A 26,547-nucleotide genomic window follows, 5' to 3' on the forward strand; every position below is an offset into this window, starting at 1 on the left:
GAGGAGGCAGCGACGTAGATGACATTTCATTTCTGTCCCCTGCGACCCGCCGTTATCTTAGCAGCTGAGACTGGGGGTCCAGCACTTGCTCTTCAGCTGAGCTTCATTAGCTGCTTTCCGCGTCCTGCGCAGAGCAATAAAATCAGGAGGGAAAAAAAAAACTTGGGCGGGAGCGAGGCCTGTAAGCCTGGGTTTTATTTTCCCCTTCCTGCAGACTCGGCGAGGTGTGTGTTGCTGCGAGATAACGCTTCCCGGGTCGCCCCAGGCGCTGGGCTGGGGCTGTCGCTCACAGCATCCCCCCCCCCCCCCCAGGCTGGCCTTATCTACTGCGAACACGCTCGGCCGCAGGAGTCTTCGCACCGCCGGGGCGGAAGGTGGGGGGCCGCGGGCCGGGCCTCGGCGGGGCAGGGCTCTCTCAGTCTTGTGGGCTTTCACCCTTGTCTGCGACTCAGGGCACAGGTGCCGGTCCGGGGAGGAAACGCCGCCGCCGCGAGCCTGCGTCCAAGCCGTGAGCTTCCTTGAAGTCGTGTTGAGGGCAGAGGCAGGTGTGTTCAGTGGCTCAGCAGCACGGAGACAGCGTGTGAATGGACATCCAGACCCTTCTTCTCTGTCTCTTCTCTTCGGCCTCGAGCTCCGGGGCCGGGAATAGCGGAGGGCCGGCCGAACGTTGGGGGGGCTCCAAATGCCCCGCGCCCACAGTCACTGTGCCTGGCGACGTCGCACCATGGAGAGGCCCAGACGCGGTTCTGAGATTTGTCCCAGCTCCTGTCGCTCATGGGTGCTTCACTTCAAGGACGAAATTCAGGTCCCAGTTCTAACTTACAAAATGAAAGCTTTTTTTTTTTATAATTCAGGTTAATTGACATATAACATTATGTTAGTTTGAGGGATACAGCATAACCCCCTACTGGTGAAAACAAATTGTTTTTCCTACTGATGAGGACTTGTAAGATCTAGTACCGTATTATTACCTCCAGACCCCGCACTGTCCAGTACAGCCCTGTGGCTGCTTGAATTTATACCCAGAAGCTTGTGCCCAAAATGAATTCTTTGGTGCTATGGTGTCCGTGGCCCTTCACTCACTGGGGAGTGCCACGGGGATCCGTCTACACTCGGCGAATGGAAGTCCTCTTGGTAAAATCGAGCAGGTCTATGGCTTCTCAGTGCAGGGCTCCGGCTTGACCCGTCACACGGAAAAGCAAACGTCCTTCACCTGAGCCCCGTGGTTGGATGACTTACCAGACGTCAGTGGTGCCGGGTCAAACCAGCGGGACTAGAATTGTGGATTCCTGGGGCTTTTTATTCAGTGCATGCTCTGGTTATCACTGAAACGCAGGACAGCATTACAGTCATCAGGAACGGGTTTTCGTGCCCAACTAGAATCCACAGTCTGTGTCATGATTAATGGTCAGGACACTATCTGCCCGGGGTCCGCGATCTGACAAAGTGAGCACACAGGTAAATCAGGCGCCCGTGACACCAGGGAGTCAGCGATAACTCGGGTCAGTACTGATTTTCGGGCTTTCTTTCAGCAAAGAACTCACACTGTGTGACAGGGAAATTCTCACTGCAGACAGTTACCCCTCATTTTCTTTAATTTGACTGATTTTCTGTGTCCTGCGGGTCTGTCCTCCATCACAGTGCAAAGCCAGTCTTCTGAGGCCAAAAATAAAGAGCATCCCTCATGAGGGAAATAATATATGAATTTCTTTCTGTGAACGCTCTTCTTTTTCTTACCTTCTCTGTGCCCCCCGCTTCACCTTGCCCTGCTTACTTATACTTGTTGAAGGCGCTCTGCTTCTTTTTTTTTTCTGTTATTCCGAAACAGCATCTCCAACACCCAAGCAGCCTTCAGACTTGGGAGTTCTTCTTGGCTTCCGTGTCGGGCATGGTGGCCACCGGCCACGGGCAGCAGCGGGGCACCTGGACAGCAGCTGGTCCACATTGAGATGAGCCATGATCGTAGGTACCCACCAGATGCCAAAGAATTCATGGGAAAAGAAAAGAGTAAAATAACAACACTCGTTGGGGCCCCTGGGTGGCTCAGTTGTTCGTCTGCCTTCAGCTCAGGTCATGATCTCAGTGTCCTGGGATCAAGCCCAGCATCGGGGTTCCTGCTCAGAAGGGAGCCTGACTCTCCACACACACCCCTGCCCCGCCCCCAGTCTCTCTCAAATAAATAGATAAATAAATTTTAAAAAAGAAAACAAAAAACACTTGTATTGATTCCAGTTGAAAATACCATTTGGGATATATTGGGTTAAATAGTTATGTCACCTGTTTCTTTTTTACTTTTTTGTGTGGCTACTAGCACATTTTAAAATTACCCCTCTTTCTAATGGACAGCACTGCTTCAGACTGTGTCCTTTTGCCAGTGGTTTCAGAATCAAAGAGACAAAAGTGCTGCAGAATTACTCTAAAAGAGTCCATTCCCGCTGGGTTTTATTGGTAATGCATTCCCAGTATCAAAAATTGATTTTCCAAATGAGTGTTTTTTTCCCACCACCCCGTGGCTGACTCTCTAAATAGCTGTGCTGTGGGTGCTAGAGGCTTCCCAGCTCCTCGGCGCCCCCAGTCTGGCTCTGTCTGGCTGCTGGTTGTGCCTGCTCACGACAGCCCCTCCTTCCACCGGGGCCACCAGCCCAGAATCCTGCAGCCTCCCACAGAGCGGCCCCTCCAGCCCTCCCCCTCCCCCTCATCCCGGTCCCGCCCCCGCCTGGGTCCACCTCCCCTACCTCTCAGCAGCTCCCACTCAGTGGTGCCCAGTTAGACCCATCTTTCCGCTTGCAGACTCCATGCTTGCACTGTCCAAACGCTTGGATCTGGCACTTCTTCGGGGCCTACCGTTGAGGGCCGACGGGACCTCAGTTTAACCCTCCCCTTCCTCCTGGTGACCTAGCGTGACTGCCCAAGGCAGTGGGCGCCCACACGCCATGCTCCCCCAGAACCTTGCCCACCACCACAATGAGGACGCCGTGAAGAGGAACTCAAGGAGGTCAAGCACAACGACTACCACCGCGTCGACCAGCGGCCCCGCAGCACAGCAGCGCACATTCTCCATCAACAGCCGAGGGAGGGCCGGACCGAGGATCAGAGGGAGGGTGAGCAGTGACTCGCAGGAGCCTGGGAATGACACCGTCTACACCTCAGTGTACACACGGGCTGCCTGGCACACGGGGTGTGTGCTCAGTCAGTGTGCGTGGGGTGAACAAGCTAGGGCAGTGCTTCTCACCTCCTCTGCAACCACGTCACCGGGGCTTGTGCTAGAATGCGGATTCGGAGTCAGCCCTCCGGGGCCACGGACGGTGCGGCCGCTGCTGCGGGTCCGGCAGCGAACCAGAGGGTGGCGCTGTTCCAGCAGCTGGGCCCTCAGCCCGGCTGGGCCTCTCGCCACTCCTGTGTCATCTCCCGGTGACAATGACCATGCCAGGTCTGCACGATCCCCCCCCCCCCCGGCCCCTCAATTGCAGAAGGTTCATAGCTGGCACCGCACAGAGATTTCGCCTTCCCGCGAGCCTGCAGAGCCCGCCGTCTCCCTTTAGGCCACAGTCCCCTGCAGTGTTTGCGTCTCCCCGGCCTTGACTTTCTCCAGGGCGTTCCTCCCACCGCCAGCCCCTCTCTTTCTAGCCGCTCATTCTTTCTTTTCATTGTCCTTCTGTTTTCACATCCCAGTCAGATCCCTCCTCGGTGAAGCCTGCCCCCCCACCAACCCTGTGAGCTTGGCCTCTGAAGTTGCCGGAGAACGGCATCCGTGCCCCAAAGGTGTGGGCTCCGAGGTCAGGAAAGAACCCCCCTCATGGAACGGGTCTGTCTCCTTCCTCCAGCGCCCCCGGGCCACCTCCTCAGTCTCAGGGCCCGGCCCTCCTGACACTGGCCCACGCTCATGCTTCTCGGAAGTGTAGACCTTTCTAGCGCCTCCTGCTCCTGACTTCTGCACACGTCTGCCCGTGCCTGCGCACGTGACAGCGCCTCTGTTAGGCCCCGGCTGCAGAAATAGGGCTAAGGCATTCTGCCCTCCTGGGGCGCCCAGCCTCGTGAGAAAGATGTGCAGAGAAGTGGTTCCTAGGGACACACCACGACCAGGACACAGGCGAGCACTGTGGGGGCAGGGAGAGGGCCTCCGCCCAAACCAGGTCGGGGAGAATGTGAGGATGCCAGGGTGCTGTCCAAGCAGAGACAGCAGGGAAAGAGGAGCGGTGGCTCCAGAGAGGCCTGGCACGTGGGCACCAGAGACTGTTCTAAAAGCGGCATGGGAGCTCCCTGCTCCTTGGTCCTGACTCTTGCCCACTGGGCTCTGAGTTTCTGCCCTTTGATCCCAGTGCTCTCCTGCTCCAGCAGTTAGGCGGGAGGCAGGGGCGGGACTGGGCGGTGCAGGGAGAGACTGGGAGAGGCTGTTGGCAGGCAGGTGGGAGAAGAGGGCTGATGCTGGAGCCGCAGCCCCGGGAGGGAGAGGAGCTCGAAGCGCAGGAACGCAAATGCCTTTTCACCGACCCCAGCCCTCCACAACCCACCCAAAGCCCCAGAGTTTCTGCAGAAGACTCAGCACAGGATTGTAGCTCGTCTGATACTCTCCTCCCTCTCTCTTATTTTGCATGAGCGGGGCTCCCCGCCCACCCACCTCATCCCCGCCAGTGGGGCTGTGAGCATCCGAGCTGGGTACCTGGCACCCTGGCATGCGCAGAGCAGACCTTGGCCACCTCCTGTGCTCCAGACACTGGATCCTGGGAAAACAGATGAGCGGGACACACGTCCTCTCAGTGTAGACCAGGTGGACCAGCGAGATCACTTTGTTCCAGGGGGTGAGCATTTCATAGAGGAGGTACGAGAAAGAGACCGTGCTTGGGAGAAAAATGCCGGGACTTTGTGGCTGAGGCTGTGAGGAGAGGGGCAGGAACAGGGGGGCTCCCCACGAACCTCCGGAGCTGTTCGATGCCCGGTGAAGGCTTGAGACATTATAATTGCCTGGTTGATTATTCGTTTAAGCTGCAGAATCGCCAAAGACAAAAGCCTCTGAAATATGCCAGCAAGGGTCTCACCAAATTGGTTGGCTCCTTTCCAAAACTGACCCTGCCCGGGCTTGCGGGGGGTCGGGCCCAGGTGTTCAAGGGAAGCACTCAGGCTTCCTGCTACTCTAAGAGCACAGAAGGATGCCCACAGGCACAGGGGACAAATTGGGCTCCAACTGCCATATGGCTTGGATTTCACGTTTTGACTGGCCTCGTGTAATCATTTTTACAAAGTCTAGTGCCTTGTTACAGATTGTAAATGATAAGGTCACGAGGATTAGAGACCAGTTAAAAATGTTAGAAGACATATGCTGTGCATTTTACTAATGAATGGCCATATTCAAACATGTTCACTAATTAATGGCAATATTTGAACGGGCCCACTAATGAATGGCAATATTTGAAAGTGGTGTTGAATTTGATACTCTGTGACCAGTGCTCCATTTCGGGAAGGAGCCAAATGCTCCATAAGGTCTGGGAAATGCTGGTTTTACAGCAAAATTGAGCCAGCCTTGCAGGACGCGAAAGGGAATTTTCAGTCAGATGGAGAAATCTGCCCGCCAAGAGGTTTCTTTAGGTGACCGTTGGACCGTTGGACGGTGTGAACGTTGTCTGAGCTTGCGGCCACATCCTGCTTTAACCTTCGGGACCAGGGAGGCAGGAAGTGAAGGCCAGAGCAGGGAGGCCGCAGAGCGGGGTGAGGACCGGGGCCAGAGGAAGGTTCTTTAAAATGGTTAAAGCAAAGAGAGGAAGCGGAGAGATTCGGGAGGACATCGCCCCACTACCGCTGTTAGGGACGCCTGGTGAGCCGCTCGGAGGGCTGATTCTGCTCAGCGTGAAGGCCCGGGACGTAGCCCTGCCTACAGAGCCTGATGCTCGCTTGTCTCCCGTTTCTTTCTCTCTGGCCTGGACCTCCAGTCTGTTGGCCATCTGTGTCTAAAGCCACCAAGCTAAAATTCACTGAACATCCTTGGCTGGCAAGCAGGCCAACGTCCGACAGACGGAACAAGAGAGGATGGGCTCCGTGCACCCCGTCTCAGAGCCTGGGCCCGAGGAGCAGGAAATTGGCAGGTGGGACTGACCACAGGCCCCTCCTGACCCCCCTTCAGCCAAATGGACAAGACTCCAGAGTGACTCAGAGTTACTGAGCTGGCCAGCAGCCTGTCCCTGGGGTGGTGCCACGTGGTTCGAGAGGGTCCTAGCAAAACTGCTGCATTTATTTGAGATTCTTTCCATGACCATCGTCTGACGAAGGTCGTCAGTGGGAACACGGCGGGCTGGGGAGAGCAGAGTGGGCCTTCGCACGCTCGCCGCTGGGCGGGGACCACCTGCCCCCTCTTCTACTGGGACAGGTGTGCAAATGCAGCCAAAATGTAGACCCCACGTGCCCTTTGTCCCAGCGGTTTCACTTCTAGAACTTTATGCTACGGATTTCCTTCACGCGCAGAGTGACCTGCGGAGAAGGGCGTTCCCCGCGGCTTGGTTTCCAGCGGCAAAATACTGGGAAAGACCCACATGGCCAGGGGTGGGGGCACCTGGTTGGACCCAGTGAAGCGCATCTGTCCGGGGGAACGCTGTGCGGCGGCTGGTCCGCGGGCAGGGCAGGCTGTGAGCGAGGAAGGGAGACACAAAGCACCAGGCAGGATGCCATTTCTTAGATGCCATTTATGTCTTAAAATACAATGCATAAAAAGTTTCCAGGAAGATACAAACAGATGACAGTGATTATCCCCCAGAAGCAATGCAGGGGACCAAGGAGGAAGGGGGACTTCTGTTTGACCCTTTACATTCTGCACCTTCTAGCTTGTGCTGGGCGCGTGGGTTATCCGCTCAAAAAATACAGAAACTCCTTTTTAAAACCCCTGAGTATGTGAGTTATCGCTATAAAGCTATTAAGGAAAAGGCAAAATAAATGGCCAATAAAGATTTTTAGGTCTTTTATATATATATATATATATATATATATATATATATATATAGACATTTTGAAGGAGGAAATAAGTTTGAAATCTTTGTCTATAGTTACATGTCAGACAGGTCACTGTCCAGGACCACGCTTACCGTCTGGAGCATTAACTAGGGGGCCCTCTTGACTCGAGGTCCCTGTCGAAGGTCAGCTAGCAGACATGGTCTCTTCATTGTGCGAGCTCACCGTCTCTGGGGGGAGTCCCTGGTTCCAAGACAGATGGTAAAAAAATTTCACTAGATCGTACTCACCATGAATGTGTAAATTCAGGCACCATGTGCCGGAAGGTTGGGTACACACAGTGCCTGTTGAGATCGCGATAATGTCAGCAAAGGGAATTTTCAGAGTTCTGTTAAGAGCTCCCGGTGAATAAAAATGAAACCGAAGGCAGTAAGGGCCTTTCAGCGTAGCAACCCTAAAACAAAAATAATTTGGGGTATGGGAGGGGTCACTGTCACAGTATTCTATGGGAATCTAGATGACACTGTTCAACCGTCCTCAATGGTTCCTTTAGAATTTGAAAAATACAGTCGTTTAAGTTTCTGCCTTCGGCTAGGTCATGACCCCAGGGTCCTGGGATCCAGTCCTGCATGGGGCTGCCCACCGCTCTCCCTGCCCCCACCCCCACCCCGTGGCTTGTGCTCTCTCTCTCTCTCTCACTCACTTTCTCTCTTTCTCAAATAAATAAATAAAACCTTAAAAAGGGAGGGAGGGAACGAGGGAGGAGATAGAGACAAAGGAATTCAGCTACTGAGCTTGATTCATCTTCCTCAAAATTATTTCTTTTTAGCCATTTGGAGGTTGCATGTAAAAGATCGTCTTAGTCTGTTTACATTTAGAGCCTGGCATCGTTTCAGATGGCTTCCCACCATGAGATCCTGTGATTTTAAGATGCTGTGCACTTGAAAGGAAATAACCTGACTTTCTTCTTCTCAAGATTGTGTTTTAGTGCATTACAGTCTAATACCACTTCCGTTGTGTTGCACTGTCTTGTCAGATCAGTTTTGCACGAATCAGCGGCTGGTCACCCATGGGGAGCCTGACTCTTTGGAAACTCTATTTTTAACACACTGAGGCTTGATCGTATATATCACTGCTGCCATCTTCTGGAAAGTCCTACACCTGGAAGAAAGCTATTTCATCTGCTCCCAAAGAAGGACGGATGTGTGCCTCGGGCTTTGATGTTTCCCCTGACTGTAGTCAGGGGTCCTGAAACACGATTTGATTCTCTCTCGTTCTTTAATGCAGAACTTCAGAGCTATGGAAAGGAATGAATGGCACATAATAAAATGCCTTTCTAATAGATGCTGTCAGGACCAAAAACAGGCAGGAAGGAACGTAGGCTTTCATGTACAGATCACTCAACTTGAAGGATCAAACCCTTATTTTGAGGGTCATCTCTTGTAGGTACCAACTGGCTCTCAGCTGTATTGATCAGCACACGCTGAATGTTCTACATTGGAAGCTGTTCATTTAATTCCTTTTCGTGTTTCCAAAGAGAAAATATACACATCTCCTTTTGAATGTCTCCATGATGGGCTTATGGGAAATCAAACTCAACCATCAATCAAATGACTTCTCCGCTGACAGGATATTGAACGATAAACATGACGGACAATCCGTATGGCTCCGTGGTAGTACAGGGTGGTCTAGGGGACTGATCATGAAGGTGCCCCTGCACATAGACAAGCAAAGTGAGGCCAACTTCCCTCTCCATACGGCAGTTAGAAGGGTCGACAAGCCTGGTGTTGCCCAGGAGTTCCCAGTCTCATGCAGGATTTTCACGTAACAACAGTTATCACCAGAGTAGTGGGAATCGCTTTAATTAACAAGGGGCTTCACTGTCACCTTACGTTTCCATCAAATTTTATTGCCTATAAAGCATCGTAACTCTATGGGAAAACTATTCATTGCATTTACTATGTGTCTGAGATTGTGTGAAATAATCATTACCTTATTATTCCATCTTTACCAAAAAATAAATAAAGGAAAGAGATATTAGGATCACTCAGGGTAATGAATAGAAGAGAAAGGCCTCTGTCTCCACGTCTGTCTGACTTCAGAAGGTTTACTATGAAATATCAAAGTGTATCTGCTTTCTAAAACTATAAATACGTACTGTGTGATTTCGTGTATTACAAGGTGTGATTCTCAGATGTGGTCCAGGTCTAAGATTTCATCCATCCTTAAGGTGAATAGTCAACTCATATTAATTGCAAGGCAAAAAATATGACTTGAATGGTAAAAATGGTTTCGCTATTGCTTCTTAGAAAAAAAGTTTGTCTTACTGAACTTCCCACTTAGTAAATAGTTGTTTTGAAGTTGTATGCCTCGTTGTAGGCACTTGGGATGAGCTAGTTCCTACAGTTAGGTGAACTGTAGGAACTCCCAGGCAGTTAATCCAAGAGAAAAATGAATCGGATTAGCACATTCATTGTCAAGTAAAGGGACACAGTCCTGCTGTTGGAAGTGATAACCTTGTTCCTGGTATTTACTTCTTTTTTAAAATTTAATTTAATTTATATTCAGTTAATTAACATATAGTGTATTATTAATTTCAGAGGTAGAGTTCAGGGATTCATCACTGGTGTTGACTTTTTTTTTTTGAGTTGTCAACTTTTTTTTTAAACTTTATTTTATTTTTTCAGTGTTCCAAGATTCATTGTTTATGCACCACACCCAGTGCTCCATGAAGTATGTGCCCTCCTTAATACCCACCACCAGGCTCTTTTAACCCCTGACCCTCCTCCCCTACAAAACCCTCAGTTTGTTTCTCAGAGTTCACAGTCTCTCATGGTTCACCTCTCCCTCCAATTTCCCCCAGCTCACTTCTCTCCTGCACCCAATGTCCTCCGTGTTATTCCTTATGCTCCACAAATAAGTGACTATGATAATTGACTCTCTCTGCTTGACTTATTTCACTCAGCATCATCTCCTCCAGTCCCGTCCATGTTGATATAAAAGTTGGGTATTCGTCCTTTCTGATGGAGGCATAATACTCCATAGTGTATATGCACCTTATCTTCTTTTTCCATTCATCTGTTGAAGGACAGCTTGGCTCTTTCCACAGTTTGGCGACTGTGGCCATTGCTGTTATGAACATTGGGATACAGATGGCCCTTCTTTTCACTATGTCTATTTCTTTGGGGTTAATACCCAGTAGTGCAATTGCCAGGTCATAGAGTAGCTCTATTTTTAATTTTTTGAGAAATCTCCATACTGTTTTCCAAAGTGGCTACACAAATTTGCATTCCCACCAACAGTGTTAAGAGGATTCCCCTTTCTCCACATCCTCTCCAACACATGTTATTTACTGTCCTGTTCATTTTGGCCATTCTATGGGGCACCTGGGTGGCTCGATGGGTTAAGCCTCTGCCTTCAGCTTAGGTCATGATCCCAGAGTCCTGGGATCAAGCCTCACATCAGGCTCTCTGCTCCAAGGGGAGATTGCTTCCTCCCTTCTCCCTCTGCCTGCCTCTCTGCCTACCTGTGACCTCTGTCTGTCTAATAAATAAATAAAATCTTTAAAAAAAAATTTTTGGCCATTCTAATTGGTGTAAGATGGTATCTCAATGTGGTTTTGATTTGAAACTCCCTGATGGCTCATGATGATGAACATTTTCTCATGGTTCTATTAACCATTTGTATGTCTTCTTTGGAGAAGTGTCTGTTCATGTCTTCTGCCCATTTTTTGATGTGATTATCTATTTTTTTAGTGTTGAGTTTGAGGAGTTCTTTATAGATCTTGGATATCAGCCCTTTGTCTGTGGTGTCATTTGCAAATATCTTCTCCCCTTCTGTGGGTTGCCTCTTTGTTTTGTTGACTGTTTCCTTTACTGTGTTGACTTCTAAGAGCAGATATCTTGTGGTACTTGGGATGGAAGACACACACAAAAAGAGACTCAAACTACCATTTTGCAAATAACATAGAAAATGCAAGTACTTGTTTTTTTATATCAGTCCATTTGCAAAAGAATTAAATGACCTAGTAAAATTTTTTCTATAGCAGCTGAGCTATGTCAGCCAGCCAAAAGAGAGGCAGAACCAGTGGGAGGTGGATGTAGATATAAAAATATGCTCAGCTGTCCCCATAGATCCATAGATACATGAATAAATCTATCTATATATCAGCATATCCATATATCTGGCCCTAACTTCACAAGCAGGTCTTCAAGAAGGGCAGCCTGACAAGCTGGAAGCTGTTGTCCCCAGACAGACCCTCTCCTTCTGGGGAAAACCTCAGTTCTGCTCTTAAAACCTTTCAGCAGATTGAATCGGGCACACCCAGATTATCTAGGATCATCTCTCCTCCTTAAAGCAAAATGAGTATAGATGCTATAGTCCTACAAAATACCTTCACAGAAACACCCAGATTAGCGCTTGATCGAATAACTGGGAATTGCGGTCTAGCCAAGTTGACATGGAAAATCAACATCTAGGAGCTAAGAAATAGAGTCCACATATATTGCTTTCTCATCAAATCTAATAAGGGATAGAGTTTAGAGAGCCAACATTATAAGTGTGTATTATGTTTATAATTTTTAAAAGCCTTTTTTGGGAAGATTTTATTTATTTATTTATTTATTTATTTGAGAGAGAGAAAGAGAGAGAGCACAAGCCGGGGTTGGGGGTTGGGGGTAGAGGGAGAAACGGACTCCCCACTGAGCAGGGAATCCAACACGGGGCTGGATCCCAGGACCCTCAGATCATAACCTGAAATGAAGGCGGATGCTTAACTGACTGAACCATCCAGGTGCCCCTTAAAAGTCTTTAATTTTTTTTTTTTTTAACTACAGAAATTGGTGGCATTTATCAGATCTATCTCAAGAGAAAATAATCTGGGAAAAGTACACTGCATAACTGTTTGGTAGTCCCTTGCATTCAGTTAGTATTTACTTGTAAGATATCTTTAGCAAATGTGAGACCACAGTTAGTTCATAGCAAGTCCCAGGTAAATTTCAGTCTTTTGCGTTATTAGTTAGAACAAGATCCACGTGCCCAGGGGGGGCAGGCAATGTCAGCACACTGAGTGTGAAAATGTGGGAGCCGGATCTGTCTTCTCAAGCTCTTTCTCTAGAATTATCTGTGCCCTTGGCAGTCTTTGAAAACTGGCCCAAAACGTTACCTCAAGGAGTTTTGTGTATGTCTAAGCCAGAGTTCCCCAACCTTCCTCTGTCTGCCCTGCCCCGGCGAGTGAGTGTTTCCTGGTGTTCCTAAGCCAAAGGAAATGTAGTTTTTTTTTTTTTTAAAGATTTTTTATTTATTTACTTGAGAGAGAGACAGTGAGAGAGAGCATGAATGAGGAGAAGGTCAGAGAGAGAAGCAGACTCCCCATGGAGCTGGGAGTCCGATGCGGGACTCGATCCCGGGACTCCAGGATCATGACCTGAGCCGAAGGCAGTCGTCCAACCAACTGAGCCACCCAGGCGTCCCGGAAATGTAGTTTTGTATACCAAATACTTAAGTCCAAACAGTTTTGTTTATTGAATACTTAAGTCCAAGTACCGTAAATAAGAATTAATGTCTTAGCAACACAATAGTCATTTGAAAAGATAGTTGACATAAATTGAATAGAAAAAATATTTTTATTTCATTCTTAAATAACTACATCTCCTGCTGCACACAGATGCTCCCATGTTTTCCTATCACAGTAACCAAAAACCCAGCTCTGCAAAGATAGGTCATCAGAAGGGCAACACAATCCATGGTAACACCGTGAACCGCCTTGAGTGAGTCATTCACAGTGTCCAACAGGTAGTGTCAACCGTGTCTTCCTCAGAACTTTAAAATGTCCCATTGCACCATCATGAGCTTCTCGTGGCACCCCGGAGTGCCTTGGCACACAGTTTGGGAACTGAAGAGCCTAAGCATTTGTACAAGCACCTGGTTGAATTCTGAATAACATAATTAAAAACCTGCACATTTCCAGGGCACCTGGGTGGCTCAGTTGGTGAAGCATCCGACGCTTGATTTCGGCTCAGGTCATGATCTCTGGGTCGTGAGATCGAGCCCTGCTGGGGGCTCACACACTGGACAAGGACCCTGCTTCAATTCTTTCTCTCTCTCCCTCTTTTTCTCTCTCTCTCCCCCACTCTAAAAACAAAACAAAACAAAACCTGAACATTTTCCAAGATCAGACCTTCTAGATATTTCCCCATTTTGTTTGCGAAAGATGCAAATTGTTTAACCAGGAAGCCCACAGCATGACAGCCCCACATCAAAGTCAGACTGTCGGAATGGAAGCCGATGAGCAAGTACACGCATGTGAAATCACCACCAGACGATTCGCCCAGCCTCCCCGTGCCTCTTGCCATAATGCCGCGGGGAGGCCTTCCGTCTTCGTGCGCTCTTCCTTTTCTGTTACGTTTTTAGTCCATTCCTCGCAGTCCCAGCGTGAAAGGGATTTAATGTCTTTGTGTCAGGAAAGGCCTATTTATTCTGACAAACTGATCAACCTCCAGGGTGTTCCTCTACCATGAAACTGATTTTATATCTCATCCACTAGCTAATAAGATGTGAAGCGCGTTCCCTGTCATGCCGAGAGATCAGACTTGCTTCTGAGGAAGGCGCTAGGCTAAAGTCACCCAGTGAGCGCCTCTCCGCGACTGAACCGTCCAGGCTGCGTGTCTCCTTGCACAGCGCGTGACAGCTGAGCGATGGCTCTGGGGCAAACGCAAAGATGAGCGGACACATTAATTTTTTTTTTAAATTGTTTTTCATCTTAAGAGGAAGCCCTAAGACCCACTTCATTCACTGTTCACTGGATTAGCTTTTGGCTCAGGGAAAATAAAAAGTGCCAGAAATTAAAACCCGGTGGCATTGGCGTTGCGTAAAGACAACCTGAGGCACGCCCGTCTCCCACCAACCTGAATCTTTAAATAAAGTGTAAATCCCACAAAATGGGGGCCAGTCTCTTTGCTGTGAGAAGAAATAAGACTACAGCACTCTGAAAATAACGACTACTTAGACAGTAGATGGCCTCCTACCTACAGAGGCCTTTCCCGTATCCAACACCTGCCTGTCTTGTTCAGTCTGTCAGAGAGTAAGGCGATTTTCAGACGAGCTGTTGAAACAAGAAACTGGACATGGGGAAGGAGGGAGGCCTGCTTCTGGGGTGAAGACAGCATGAAGGAAACCCACTTGGGACGGGCTGTTCTCTCGGAGGCGAGGAAGGGCGGGGATGTGTTGGGGGATAGAGCTGGACTTTTCTGGGCCCTGTTTGTCTGGGGTTGTATTTATCAGTTCCAAACAGTCTTATCTGAACAAAACTGCACTAACTTCCTGGATCGTGCTGGAGAATATTCATTTGAGAACCTCAAGCCTCTGCAACTTTTTTGCGTCTTCCGGATTCTCGTTCCCATTACTCTATCCATTCCCGATGGCTGTGTTAAAAAAAACACCCCCAAACGTAGTCATTTTAAACAACAACAGTCTTGTTCTTGTTTTGCTCTATTTTCTTTTTTCCCAACAAGGCTGTAATTGTGGCAAGCACCTGTAAAGCCGGGTTTATCTCTGTTCCACCTGGGGCCGTCCGGGGCAACTCATCAGGGGCTGGAAGGGCCCCTGGAAATATGGCTCTGATGCTGGGCTGCCGTGTTGGTGCCGGCTGCCTGCTGGTGGCTCAGCCAGGCCTCGTGGCCCGCGGCTCAGGTTCCTGTACACCAGCCCCTCAGGAGCCACTGGCCAGAACGGAAGCTGCCCGTTTCCTCAGGCCTGGGCCCGGTCGCGGCCTACGGTCGCCTCCACCACGGGCTGTTGGCCAGGTAGTGAACACGTCCATATTTAAGCAGAAGGGACCTAGAACCCGCCTTTCCTGAGGGGTGTCAGAGGGCAGGGAGAGAATGATGACTTCAATCCCCTGTGTCCGCTGAAGGGCACACAACCTTAGCCACACCCTCTGGAGCATGGCTGGTAGCGACAGAGTTGGCCTAGAGGGGCCTCCAGGTTCCTGACGGTGAGAGGAGAGCTTCCTTTCCCAGCAGTCCCTTTTGAGCTTTCTTCCCGAAGATGGAGAGGGAGAGCAGTGAGTTGCTCCCCAGGTCTCTCCCATTCTGTGGTGTGTGAAGTTTGTCAGGGGCATCATCCCCAGCTGAGCAGACCCACTCCAGGCCACGCAGCGGCTACCCCTGGCCACCATGACAAAGTACCCTGGACTGGGGGGCTCCAACAACAATTATTTTCTCACAGTCCCACAAGCTAAAAGCCAAGAAGTGAGGTGTCAGCAGGGCTGGTTTCCCCTGAGGTCTCCCTCCTGACTTGCAGATGGCCGCCTTCTCGCTGTGTCCCCACATAGTCATCTCTCAGTCCATCTCCTCTCATAAAGACACTGGCCACATAGGATCAGGGCCGACTCTCATGACTTCATTTTAGCGAACTTACCTCATCAAAGACCCTGTTTCCAAATGCACTCCCATCCTGAGGTACAGGGGGTCAAGACTTCACCAAAGGAATGCGCAGGGGACACAATTGATTTCTGCTTCCTGTAATAGGCTTTCCGTGAAAAACTAAGTCTATTAACATGAACTTATAAATCCTCTGTGTGTGTAAACAGATCTAGGATGTGAAATCCTTGAATAACATGGTTTTGCTCATATCTTAACACCAGCAGCACTCTACGACAGTCTCTCCTGCCAGACTGGAAACATCAGAAAGATAGGAAATATGACTCAGCCATGTTTGGGACCCTGCTGTAGGGCTTGGAACATTATTTAGTAAAGAGTGAACAATGTCATTGAAATATAACTTCGTTTCTTTTTGGAAAAATCCTTTGCCGCAGAAAACATCACGCAAGTCAGAGGAATGGCTGTAGTGAGCTTGGAGAAGGAAAAACATGTGAGGGCCGGGAGCCTCCGACAGACCCATCCTTGACATGTGTGTGTTCTTCCGCAGTTCGTCTTCTGCCGGGACTGTAAGGAGGCGTACCATGAAGGTGAATGCGGCACCCTCTTTGAAGCCTCAGGAGCAGTTCCTCAGGTAGGGTGTCCACTCCTTCCACAAAACAGGGCTCGGGATGTGGGTGCGAGACAAGAGCTGTTTCCTGAAGGTCAAAGGGTCCCAATCTAAAAAACGAAAAAATCAAAAACAAAACGAAACAAAACAAACAACAACAACCACAAAATTGGCCTTGTAGCCTACAGCCCCAGGCAATGGGGCACTGGCTGTCCCACCCCCACGATCCTCCCAGAATGACCTCCTCAGGGTAGGGCTGTAGATGACCCCTGGGTTATGCTTGTGCTTTCCCCAGGGGTATATGTATGGAATACGGAAAAGGAGCATAGCATGAGCAGAGGAGTCTTTAGAGGAGAGAGAAAACAATGTAACAATTTCTGAATCAGGTCAATCAATTTTAATCCCACATCTCTAGTTTTTTTCAAAAGTGCCTTGTGTAAAATCATTGGTGAAACTTCCTCCATGAATGATGAGCATAGACGTATTATGTGATACGAGGATATTACTGTTCTTTAGCAATATCATCAAGTATGCTAAATTGTATTCCAGTCTTGATTAGGTAAAGAGCTGTTTACTGAACCTTACTCTCCAATGTACTACATCAGGCTTAGGGAAATGCAAATACACTTTCTTCTATTTATTAATTATGATCCACCAAACCTTAGAGGAAAGGAGTAAAAATTTCAGCACAGTTGATGAATTTGCTCATTATTTTTCCACTGATAGAGATGTTAACGAGGTTTTAAATATCCAGTCTGCCCAGATAAATCGTTTAGTTAACTTTATTGACAGGAGCCTCATAAATAGACATAGAAACTTCAGAACATTTTAATTTTACAGTAGAGAATTTAATATATCTGAATGTTCTAAAAGCAGAGCATAAAGAAGTATATCTTTTTAAGATACTCTGTGGATTTACTTACTAATATTAACATAACCAAATAAACGTAACTAGTGAATTCAGGTCTTCTCATCAGCTTCTAAGATGTTGGCCATGAGCATATTGGGAGACAGATCTGAATTGCCATTTCTGCAACAGAGGCAGCAAATGCTCTTTCTGGTGATTTTATTTTATCCCGGTGGCATTCAAATACAAGCTCACTGCATGCTGATGTCAGAAATAACATTAACCCCGAGATGCCCCTGCCTCAGGACCACTGTAGCCCAGAAGGGCTAGGCTAGACCAAGGCCCCGAGAAATGAAGCTGGTACATCCGTACACTTACATCCGTACACTCTTAGGACCACAAACATGGGCAAAGGCTTCCAAGAAGTGATACCTTAATGTCTGTTTGAAAACAGCAGCCATAAGGTGAAGGAGAGAATTCCTTAACCTTGAAGCTGTCCAAGTGCCTAACCTACCTGATAATCTCCTTCCTTATTCATTCAAAAAGAACTAACCAACCTCAGTGTTAAAGATTGAGGTAACTCCCCAGAATTTTTTGAAGCTGTTAAAACCTTATTGTTCAACTCAGGAAAGTAGGAGAAAGAAAGTTAGAGCTGGCCTTAAGCAGAGGTGACTAGGATCCAGGGGCTGGTTTCTGCAAAGACCACCAATTTGGCAAACTAACATTTGTGTACATAAATGTATATAAACCAAACATTTGTATCCACCAGACTTTCTTTTATTAAAGATTTTATTTATTTATTTATTTGACAGAGAGAGAGAGATATCCCAAGTAGGCAGAGAGGCAGGCAGAAGGGGGCGGGGGGGGGGGGGGGCGGCGGGGAAGCAGGCTTCCTGGGGAGCAGGGATCCCGATGCAGGGCTTGGTCCCAGGACCTTAAGATCATGACCTGAGCCAAAGGCAGAGGCTTAACCCACTGAGCCACCCAGGTGCCCACCAGACTTTCTGCTGGAAAACTGCAGATAAGGAATTTTTTTTTTAAGATTTATTTATTTATTTTAGAGAGAGAGTAAGCAAGGGAATGGGGTAGAGAGAGGCAGAGAGAGAGAGAATCTCAAACAGATGCCCTGCTGAGTGCAGAGCCTGACACCAGGTTCAGTCCCACAACCATGAGATCATGACCTGAGCCAAGTGTCAGATATTTAACCCACTGTGCCACCCTGGTGCCACTGCAGATATGTTTTTCTTCAGAGTCACATGAAAGTGTCATAGGGGAGACTTAGAGAAAAAATATAGAGCAAGAGTAATATGCTAAAACAAAGTTTAAGAAATCTATAGCTTTGTATAACCCTTCCCCCAAAAAAGTCACAGAAGGTTGATCAGAGTCTGTCAAAAGGACAGTGGATTAAGGATGATTTTAAAAAAAAAATTCCAGCAGAAAATACTGCACGGACAAGGATGCAGAGGCAAATGTCTTGTCTGGTGCTCAGATATTTAACAGATGTCTTTTGAGTGATCATTGCATCTATAAAGAAAAAGACATTATTTTATTCATGCATCAAATATGTGTTAAACACCTATAATCCATCAGGCTTTGTTCTAGGCTCTGGGGATGAAGTAGTTGCTCTCACAGACTTTATATGACTTTATTAGATGCCACAAGGCCCATACAATCAGTATACTAGGAATTCAGAAAAAGAATAGCTAATTCAGGACAGAGTTGCCTCCGGGAGGAATTCAGAAAGAGGCAGCCCTGTCATAAGTCCTCCTGCCTCACTCAAGCTGCTGGACCAACCTCATACTCCTCTTATTTGAAACAAAACAAACTGACCAACTGAACTGGAGGAGCCTGTCCACCGTGGCCTGAGAACAGAAGGCAACTTCTTGGGGGTGTTGCTGCCCTTTCCCCCCATGTCTCTGATTAGGCTCCTACAGGAAACAGAATCCAACTCCAATGCGCACATGAAGAGATTTTAACTAAAAGGTCATGGATGACCTACAGTGGTGAGGAAGAGTCACAAGAACCCAACACAGTGTGGAGGGTCTCTGAGGGCAGCGTCAGCAGCCATGACCTCCCGAGGCCTGAAGAGACAAAAGGAAATGGTGTCACGCGGAGAGTAACCCTGGGAGCTGGAACCGTGGAGGTGGGGCCTCTTGACATGAGGTGTACCTCAGAGGGTCCAGCATCACCAGAAGTGGGCCCCAAGCAGGAAGGCAATGAAGATGGACATCTCCACTTCTCTCTCCCGCCCTCTGATCTCTTGCTTATGTCTCCACATCCAACCAAAAGCCAACCTGAAAGCGTCCTAGCGGACACAGCCTTGGAGAGTCAGCCTTCCACGGGCAGGCCAGAGGGGGAAAGAATGCAGAATAACCAGTGTATTCTTGATGATCTGATTTACCAAGTCCCCCCAAGCCTCCTGATATCAATCGTAGCTACTCTTGGACATGGAAAGGGATGAACCACATGAACTACTTCATCAAACTAAAAGACCCCATTCCATTCAGTAAGAGAAAGGACTCTTATTTTAATAGGACAGATTTGTTTTCTGTTCCTTGTATTTCTTTCAAATGGCAGTGATCCCCAGGCAGAGGACCTCTGCGATTCCACTGACATGAAATCTTTGACAGGAGGACACCACGCATCCAACAATACAGAGCTAATTGCAACCTCACCCCTTGGAACTGAGGGCTTTGGATGCAGCCTCATGTCTGAATTTTTCTCATGCTAACAAAATACCCTCATGAACCCTCTTCCCATTTCCTTTCAATTCAACTCACCTGTAAGGATTTCCCCTTCAGTATTTGTGGCTACTCTCCATTGTTCACCATCAAAAGCTGAGTAGTTTCTGGTCTTTGATATTACATTATGCAGCCAAGCTAGTCCATGTCTCCTGGGGCCCAATCAGCTTTTTTCCAACAGTTAGGCTGCTTGACCCTAAACTTAATGCATTTTTTGATTAATGCAATATTTTTTTTTAAAAAAAGCAAACTCAAAAATTGGGTTTAAATTGGTTTTAAAATATTGAACAAGCGTTAGGTTGAGACTGCTGGGAGTTTGGGAAATCATGACAGAAGATCAATCCATGCCAGGCTAATGAGAGTCCAGTCTCACTTGCTTCCCTTGTTCCTGCCAACTTGCTCTCCTCCCCGTGTCCTCCACATGTTCCCTCCGGAGGCTTTCTAATAAGTAAACACTTGCTCTTGCAGACCACATAAATTGATTCATTTTCCCAGTGGTTTCAAGGAGTAGATGTTACTCTCCCTATCCAACTGGAAGGCAAACTGAGACTTCGGGATTTTTAATGGCATTGTCCAAAGCCACAAAGGAAATCATTTCCAGTGGCAGTACCCGATTAAAGTAGTTTGGGGACAGTGGCTGCTCTCTCTGAGTAATAGATCTACAGTGTCTAAAGGAAGTGTGCGTGTCCCTGCCTGCCAAGCTCCTACTCAACCTTCAAGACTCAGATCATATGTCATTTCCTGCATGAAGCCATCTGCCTGCTCCACTACCTCCTTGAAGCTCTCAGACACCTGTATATACTTCTGTTCTACATCCATCACACTGAAATATTGTTTCCCTGTCTCTTCACTTTTGTCTTTATAACCCCCAGTGCCTAGGATGCCTAGGGCATAGTAGGTACTCGTTAAGTGCTTTCTCAAAGAAGACAGCTTTTTCCTTCATCCCCAAACCTCCCTTCTCACTATGAAGGCAGGAAAGCACTCTCCAAGAATGGTGGAGAGGAGTCATCCAAGATGGTGACATAGGAGGCTCCTGAGCTTCCTGCCCTCACAGATTCACCAAGCCTACAGCTACACTTGGGGCAGTGCCCTCCAAAAGAGATCCAGAAACTAGCTGAGTGATTCCTACATACCGGATGAATGAGAAAATACCTACATCAAAATGGGTAGGAAAGGTTAAGACACACTCTTACCATAAACCCCACTCCTGGCATGGTGACATACAATCAGGACAGAACCCCCAATGCCCAGCTTCTCCCAGAAGGGTGAAGGGTTTGGACCCTACATCTAGCACCCCAACTGTTAAAACTGGGTGTCAAATACCTAGTCCTGAAAACCAACAAAATTTGTGATTGTGAGACCCCCCACAGGACTCTAGCAAACAGAGAAGCAATTCCTGTGGGGCACACCGCAGTCACCACGTCTGTCCTCATAGGTCTCAGCACAGAGGGAGCAGGCAAAGCCTCCCATCTTCCAGTCTGTCCACGAAGGAGATTTATCTGCATGCTTTCAAAGCTGATGCTTCCAGGCCAGGCTTCTAATGTAGCAGGCACTAAGCATTGGCTGTGATTGTCCTCAAAGACCAAGGAAACAGGAGGGTGCCTCTCTCACCTTCTCCCTCTAATCCACCAAAAGCTTCCAGTGTCCTCTTGGAAGGATCTTGTGCACAAATCTGCACCCCAACTTCTGTAGCACTTACTCAAGGGATGGTTTTTTGATCCCTAGCTCTGACAGCCAGGGAGACTGCCATCCATGAGTCCCACAGAACTGTAGCAAACAAAGAAACAATTCCCTTTTTTTAATGTATTATTTGTTTAAGGGGTATAAGCCAGCCACATGCAGAATAATGAAACTGGACCATTTCCTTACACCACACACAAAAATAGACTCAAAATGGATGAAAGACCTCAATGTGAGACAGGAATCCATCAAAATCCTTGAGGAGAGGGGCGCCTGGGTGGCTCAGTGGGTTAATCCTCTGCCTTCGGCTCGGGTCATGATCTCAGGGTCCTGGGATCGAGCCCCACATCAGGCTCTCTGCTCGGCAGGGGGCCTGCTTCCTCCTCTCTGCCTGTGTCTCTGCCTACTTGTGATCCCTGTCTGTCAAATAAATAAATAAAATCTTTAAAAAAAAAAAATCCTTGAGGAGAACACAGGCAGCAACCTCTTTGACCTCAGCTGGAGCAACTTCTTGCTAGACATGTCTCCAAAGTTAAGGGAAACAAAAGCAAAAATGAACTGTTGGGACTTCATCAAGATAAAAAGCTTTTGCACAGCAAAGGAAATAGTCAGCAAAACCAAAAGTCAATAGACAGAAGGGGAGAAGATATTTGCAAATGACGTATCAGATAAAGGGCTAGTATCCAAAATCTACAAAGAAGTTATCAAACTCAACATCCAAAGAACAAATAATCCAATCAAGAAATGGGCAGAAAACATGAACAGACATTTCTGCAAGGAAGACATCCAGATGGCCAACGGACACATGAAAAAATGCTCAACATCACTTGGCATCAGGGAAATACATATCAAAAACCAGAATGTGATACCACCTCACACCAGTCAGAATGTCTAAAATCAACAAGTGTGGAAATGACAGATGTTGGCAAGATGCGGAAAAAGGGGACCCCTACTACACTGTTGATGGGAATGCAAGCTGGTGCAGCCACTCTGGAAAACAGTATGGAGGTTCCTCAAAAAGTTGAAAATAGAGCTACCCTATGACCCAGCAATTGCACTACTGGGAATTTACCCCAAAGATATAAATGTAGTGACCAGAAGGGGCATGTGTACCACATATAGCAGCAATGTCCACAAATAGCCAAACTATGGAAAGAGCCTAAATGTCCATACAGATGAATGGATAAAGAAGATATGATGTGTGTGTGTGTGTACACAATGAAATATTATACAGCCATCAAAAATGAAATATTGCCTTTTGCAACTATGTGGATAGAACTAGAGGGTATTATACTAAGCAAAAGTAGTCAATCAGAGAAAGACAATTATTATGTGATATGATATATCATATGATCTCATATCATATGATCCCACTGATATGAGGAATTTGAGAAACAAGGCAGAAGATCATGAGGGAAGGGAGGGAAAAAATGAAACGAGATGAAACCAGAGACAAACCATAAGAGATTCTTAATCTCAGGAAACAAACTGAGGATTGATGATATACAAAGAAGCAGTTCTTAACTAGCTCTGTCCCCAGGGCTCAGCACAGAAGAAGCAGGAAAAAATACTGTCTCCCATTTTTCTTAAAAGCGGTTTATCAAAATACTTTAAAAGCTGCCATCTGAGCAAGGCTTCAAATTTAACAGACAGCATAGGGCTAACTGCAATCTTCCCCAGAGACAATTGAAGCCAGCAGATACTTTCCCACCTCCCTTTTGCCTATCAATAAATGAAGGAAGTGGCCAGTACCTCCTTGGAAGGAGCTTGTACACACATCTCTGGCACCCTAGTTTTCACAGCTTCAACCAAAAGTCCAGGCACCTGGATTGATCACCTGACTTTAACAGCCAAAGGGATTTGCGATCACCATACCCACCAGACTGTGGCAAACAAAGAAACAGTTCATAACAGATGCAAGAGCACCACCACCACTCTGGTTCTATATTGGGCTCAGCACAGAGGTAAAAAGCAGAAACATCCATCTCCCAGTTTCTCCCTGGAAGGGGCTTAACTGCATATTCTCCCACTGCTGCCTAAAGGTTCCACTTCTAATTAGCCTGCATCTAGGTGCTGAATGCAGTCCTCCCCTTTGGTATCCTGACAGGTCTTGACACACCCTCAACTATGAGAGAAGCCATGAAGAACAAAGAAGGAGGCTTGAACAGACACAAAGTTTTGAGAGACAGCTAGGGTCGGGTTAATTAACAAGACTCGTCTCTTACATAAGACCACTCTATTAAGAATGAGAGAGGTGGCTGTTTTATCTAATGCACAAACACCAACACAGAGAGTCGAGGAAAATAAAGAAATGGAGGAATATATACCAAACAAAAGAACAAGATAAATTTCCAGAAACAAATCTTAGTGAAACAGAGATAAGTGATTTAGCCAATAGAGAGTTCAAAATAACAGTCATCAAGATGCTCCAATGTGAGGAAAGCAAAGCATGAATAAACTGTGAATTCCAACAGAGAGATAGAAAAAAAAAAAAAAAAACACCAAACAAAAGTCACAAAGCTGAAAAATACAATAACTGATCTGAGAAATACACTAGAGGGGTTCAACATCAGGCTAGATGAAGTAGAAGAAGGGATCATTTAGCTCAAAGACAGTCAAGTGGAACTCATCCAACCAGAGCAGAAAAAAGGAAAAAGAATTTCAGGGGCACCTGGGTGGTTCAGCCAGTTAAGCATCTGCCTTTGGCTCAGGGCATGATCTCGGGGTCCCGGAATCAAGCTCCACATGAGACTCCCTGCTCAGTGGGAAGCCTGCTTCTCTCTCTCCCTCTGCCTTTCCCCCTTCTTGTGAGCATATATAAAATCTTTAAAAAAAAAAAAAAAAAAAGGAAAGAAAGAAAAAGAAAAAGAATTTTAAAAATGAAGATAGCCTAAAGAACTTATGGGACATCATCAAGGAGACCAATATCTAGATTTTAGGGGTCCTACTGGGAGAAGGGAGAAAGTCAGAAAGCTTATTCAAAGAAATAATGGCTGAAAACTTCCCTAACCTAGTAAAAGAAGCAGATAACCACATCCAGGAAGTTCAAAATGTACTGAATAAGATCTAAAGAGATCCCTATCAAGACACATTGTAAATTGTCAAAAGTTAAAGACAAGAAGAGAATCCTAAAAGCAGCAAGAAAAAGGCAACTTTTTATATACAAGGAAATTCCCAGAGGACTGTCAGCATATTTTTCAGCAGAAACTTTGCCAGCCAGAAGGGAGTAAGGTGATATATTCAAGTTACTGAAAGAAAAAAAAAAAAACTGCCAACCAAGAATTCTCTACACAGCAAAGTTGTCCTTTAGGACTGAAAGAGAGAGTTTTCCAGAAAAACAAAAGCTGATGAAGTCCATGACCACTAGACTGGCCTTAGAAAAAAATGTTAAAGGGAGTTCTTCAAACTGAAATGAAATGCCTACCTCAAGAAACAACAATAAAAGTCTCAAATAAACAATCTAACTTGATACATCAAGGAGCAACAAAATTAAGAACAAACCAAGCCCAACGTGAGTAGAGGGAAGGAAATAACAAAGATCAGAGCAGAAATAAATACTACAGAAGGGACCCTGGGTGTCTCAGTTGGTTAAGCGACTGCCTTCAGCTTGGGTCATGATCCCAAGGTACTGGGATCAAACCCTCTGTCAGGCTGACTGCTCAATGGGAATCCTGCTTTTCCCTCTCCCCCAGCCACTCACCCTGCTTATGCTATCCTGCTCTTTCTCTGTCAAATAAACCTTTAAATAAATAAATGACACAGAGACCAAAAAGATTACAGAAAACAACAGTAAAATCAAAGCTGGGTTTTTTAAAGATGAACACAATTAGCAAACCTTTACGATAAACAAAATTAGCAAACCTTTACTAGACTTGCCAAGAAAGAAAGGTCTGAAATAAATAAAATCGGAAATGAAAGGAGACCATACAACTGATACCACAGGAATACAAAAGATCATGAAACTATGAACAATTATTCACCTGGATTTGGACAACCTAGAAGAAAAGAAGAAAAAACATACAATTCAATCATACAATTCAATTATACAAGATTGAATCATGAAGAAATAAAAAATCTGAATGGACCAATTACCAGTAAGAAGACTGAATCAGTAACAAAAACCTCCCAAGAAGAGCCCCTGGGTGGTCAATCAGTTAAGCTTCTGCCTTGGGCTCAGGTCATAATCTTGTGGTCCAGGGATAGAGGCCCTAATTAGGCTCCTTGCTCAGCAGGGAGTCTGCTTCTCCCTCTTCCTCTGCCTCTGTCCCCACCCCCACTCATTCTTTCTCTGTCAAATAAATAGTTAAAATCTTAAAAATAAACAAACAAAAAATACCTCCCAACAAACAAAAGTCCGGGATCAGGATGGCTTCACTGGTGACTTCAAGCAAATGTGTAAAGAACTGCCACTAGTTCTTTTCAAATACTTCCAAAAAATAGAAAGGGAATACTTCCAAACTCATTTTACGAGGTCAACTTTACCCTAATGCCAAATCCAGACGAGAGAATTACCAAAACAGAAATTACAGGTCAATATCCGTGATGAGCATAGATCCATAAATCCTCAACCAAATATTAGCACATCCAATTCCATAATACAGGAAGAGGATCATATGCCATGATCAAGTGGGATTTATTCCAGGAAGGCAAGTATGGTTCAACATCCACCAGTCAACATAATACATTAACAAAATGAAGGATAAAAATCATATGAGCTTCTCGATAGATGGAGAAAAAGCGCTTGACAAAATTTAACATCCATTCCTGATAACAACACTCAACAAACTGTGTATAGAGAACATAGCTCAGCATAACAAAGGCCATCTAGGACAAGCTCACCGGTAACATCATACTCAATGGTGAAAAGTGGAAAAGTTTTTCCTCTAAGATCAGGAACAAGACAAGGATGTCCATCATTTTTATTCAACATAGTACTGGAAGTCCCATCAAGAGCAATTAACCAAGAAAAATAAATGAAAGGCATCCAAATAAGAAAGGAAAAAGTAGGATCTGTATTTACAGATGGCATGATTTTATATACAGAAAACTCAAAAGATTCACCAAAAAACCTGTTAGAACTAATAAACGACTTCAGTAAAGTTGCAGGGTGTCAGTATGCAAAAATCAGACATACAAATGGCCAACAGGTCCATGAAAAGCTGTTCAACATCATTAAACATCAGGGAAATTCAAATCAAAACCACAAAGTATCAAAAAGACAAGAGATAACAAATGCTAGCAAGGGTGTGAAGAAAAGGAACTGTGAAAAACAGAATGGAGGGCTCCCAAACAATTCAAATTAGAACTACAGTATGATCCAGCATTTCCACTTCTGAGTCTATATTCAAAGGAAGGAAA

General features: G+C 46.4%; 1 protein-coding gene across 6 annotated transcripts in view; it reads left to right on the top strand.

Moving 5' to 3' along the window:
- Positions 1-26,547, top strand: part of PRKN (parkin RBR E3 ubiquitin protein ligase) — a 1,292,545-nt gene that overhangs the window by 1,237,228 nt on the left and 28,770 nt on the right. For all 6 annotated transcript variants that reach the window (XM_059176590.1, XM_059176589.1, XM_059176592.1 and 3 more), the window contains one exon: positions 15,862-15,945. In XM_059176590.1, the coding sequence (XP_059032573.1) occupies positions 15,862-15,945 (84 nt within the window). The remainder of the gene's footprint in view (positions 1-15,861; positions 15,946-26,547) is intronic.

Source organism: Mustela lutreola, chromosome 6 (genome assembly GCF_030435805.1).
Source record: "Mustela lutreola isolate mMusLut2 chromosome 6, mMusLut2.pri, whole genome shotgun sequence".
Lineage (NCBI taxonomy): Eukaryota > Metazoa > Chordata > Mammalia > Carnivora > Mustelidae > Mustela > Mustela lutreola.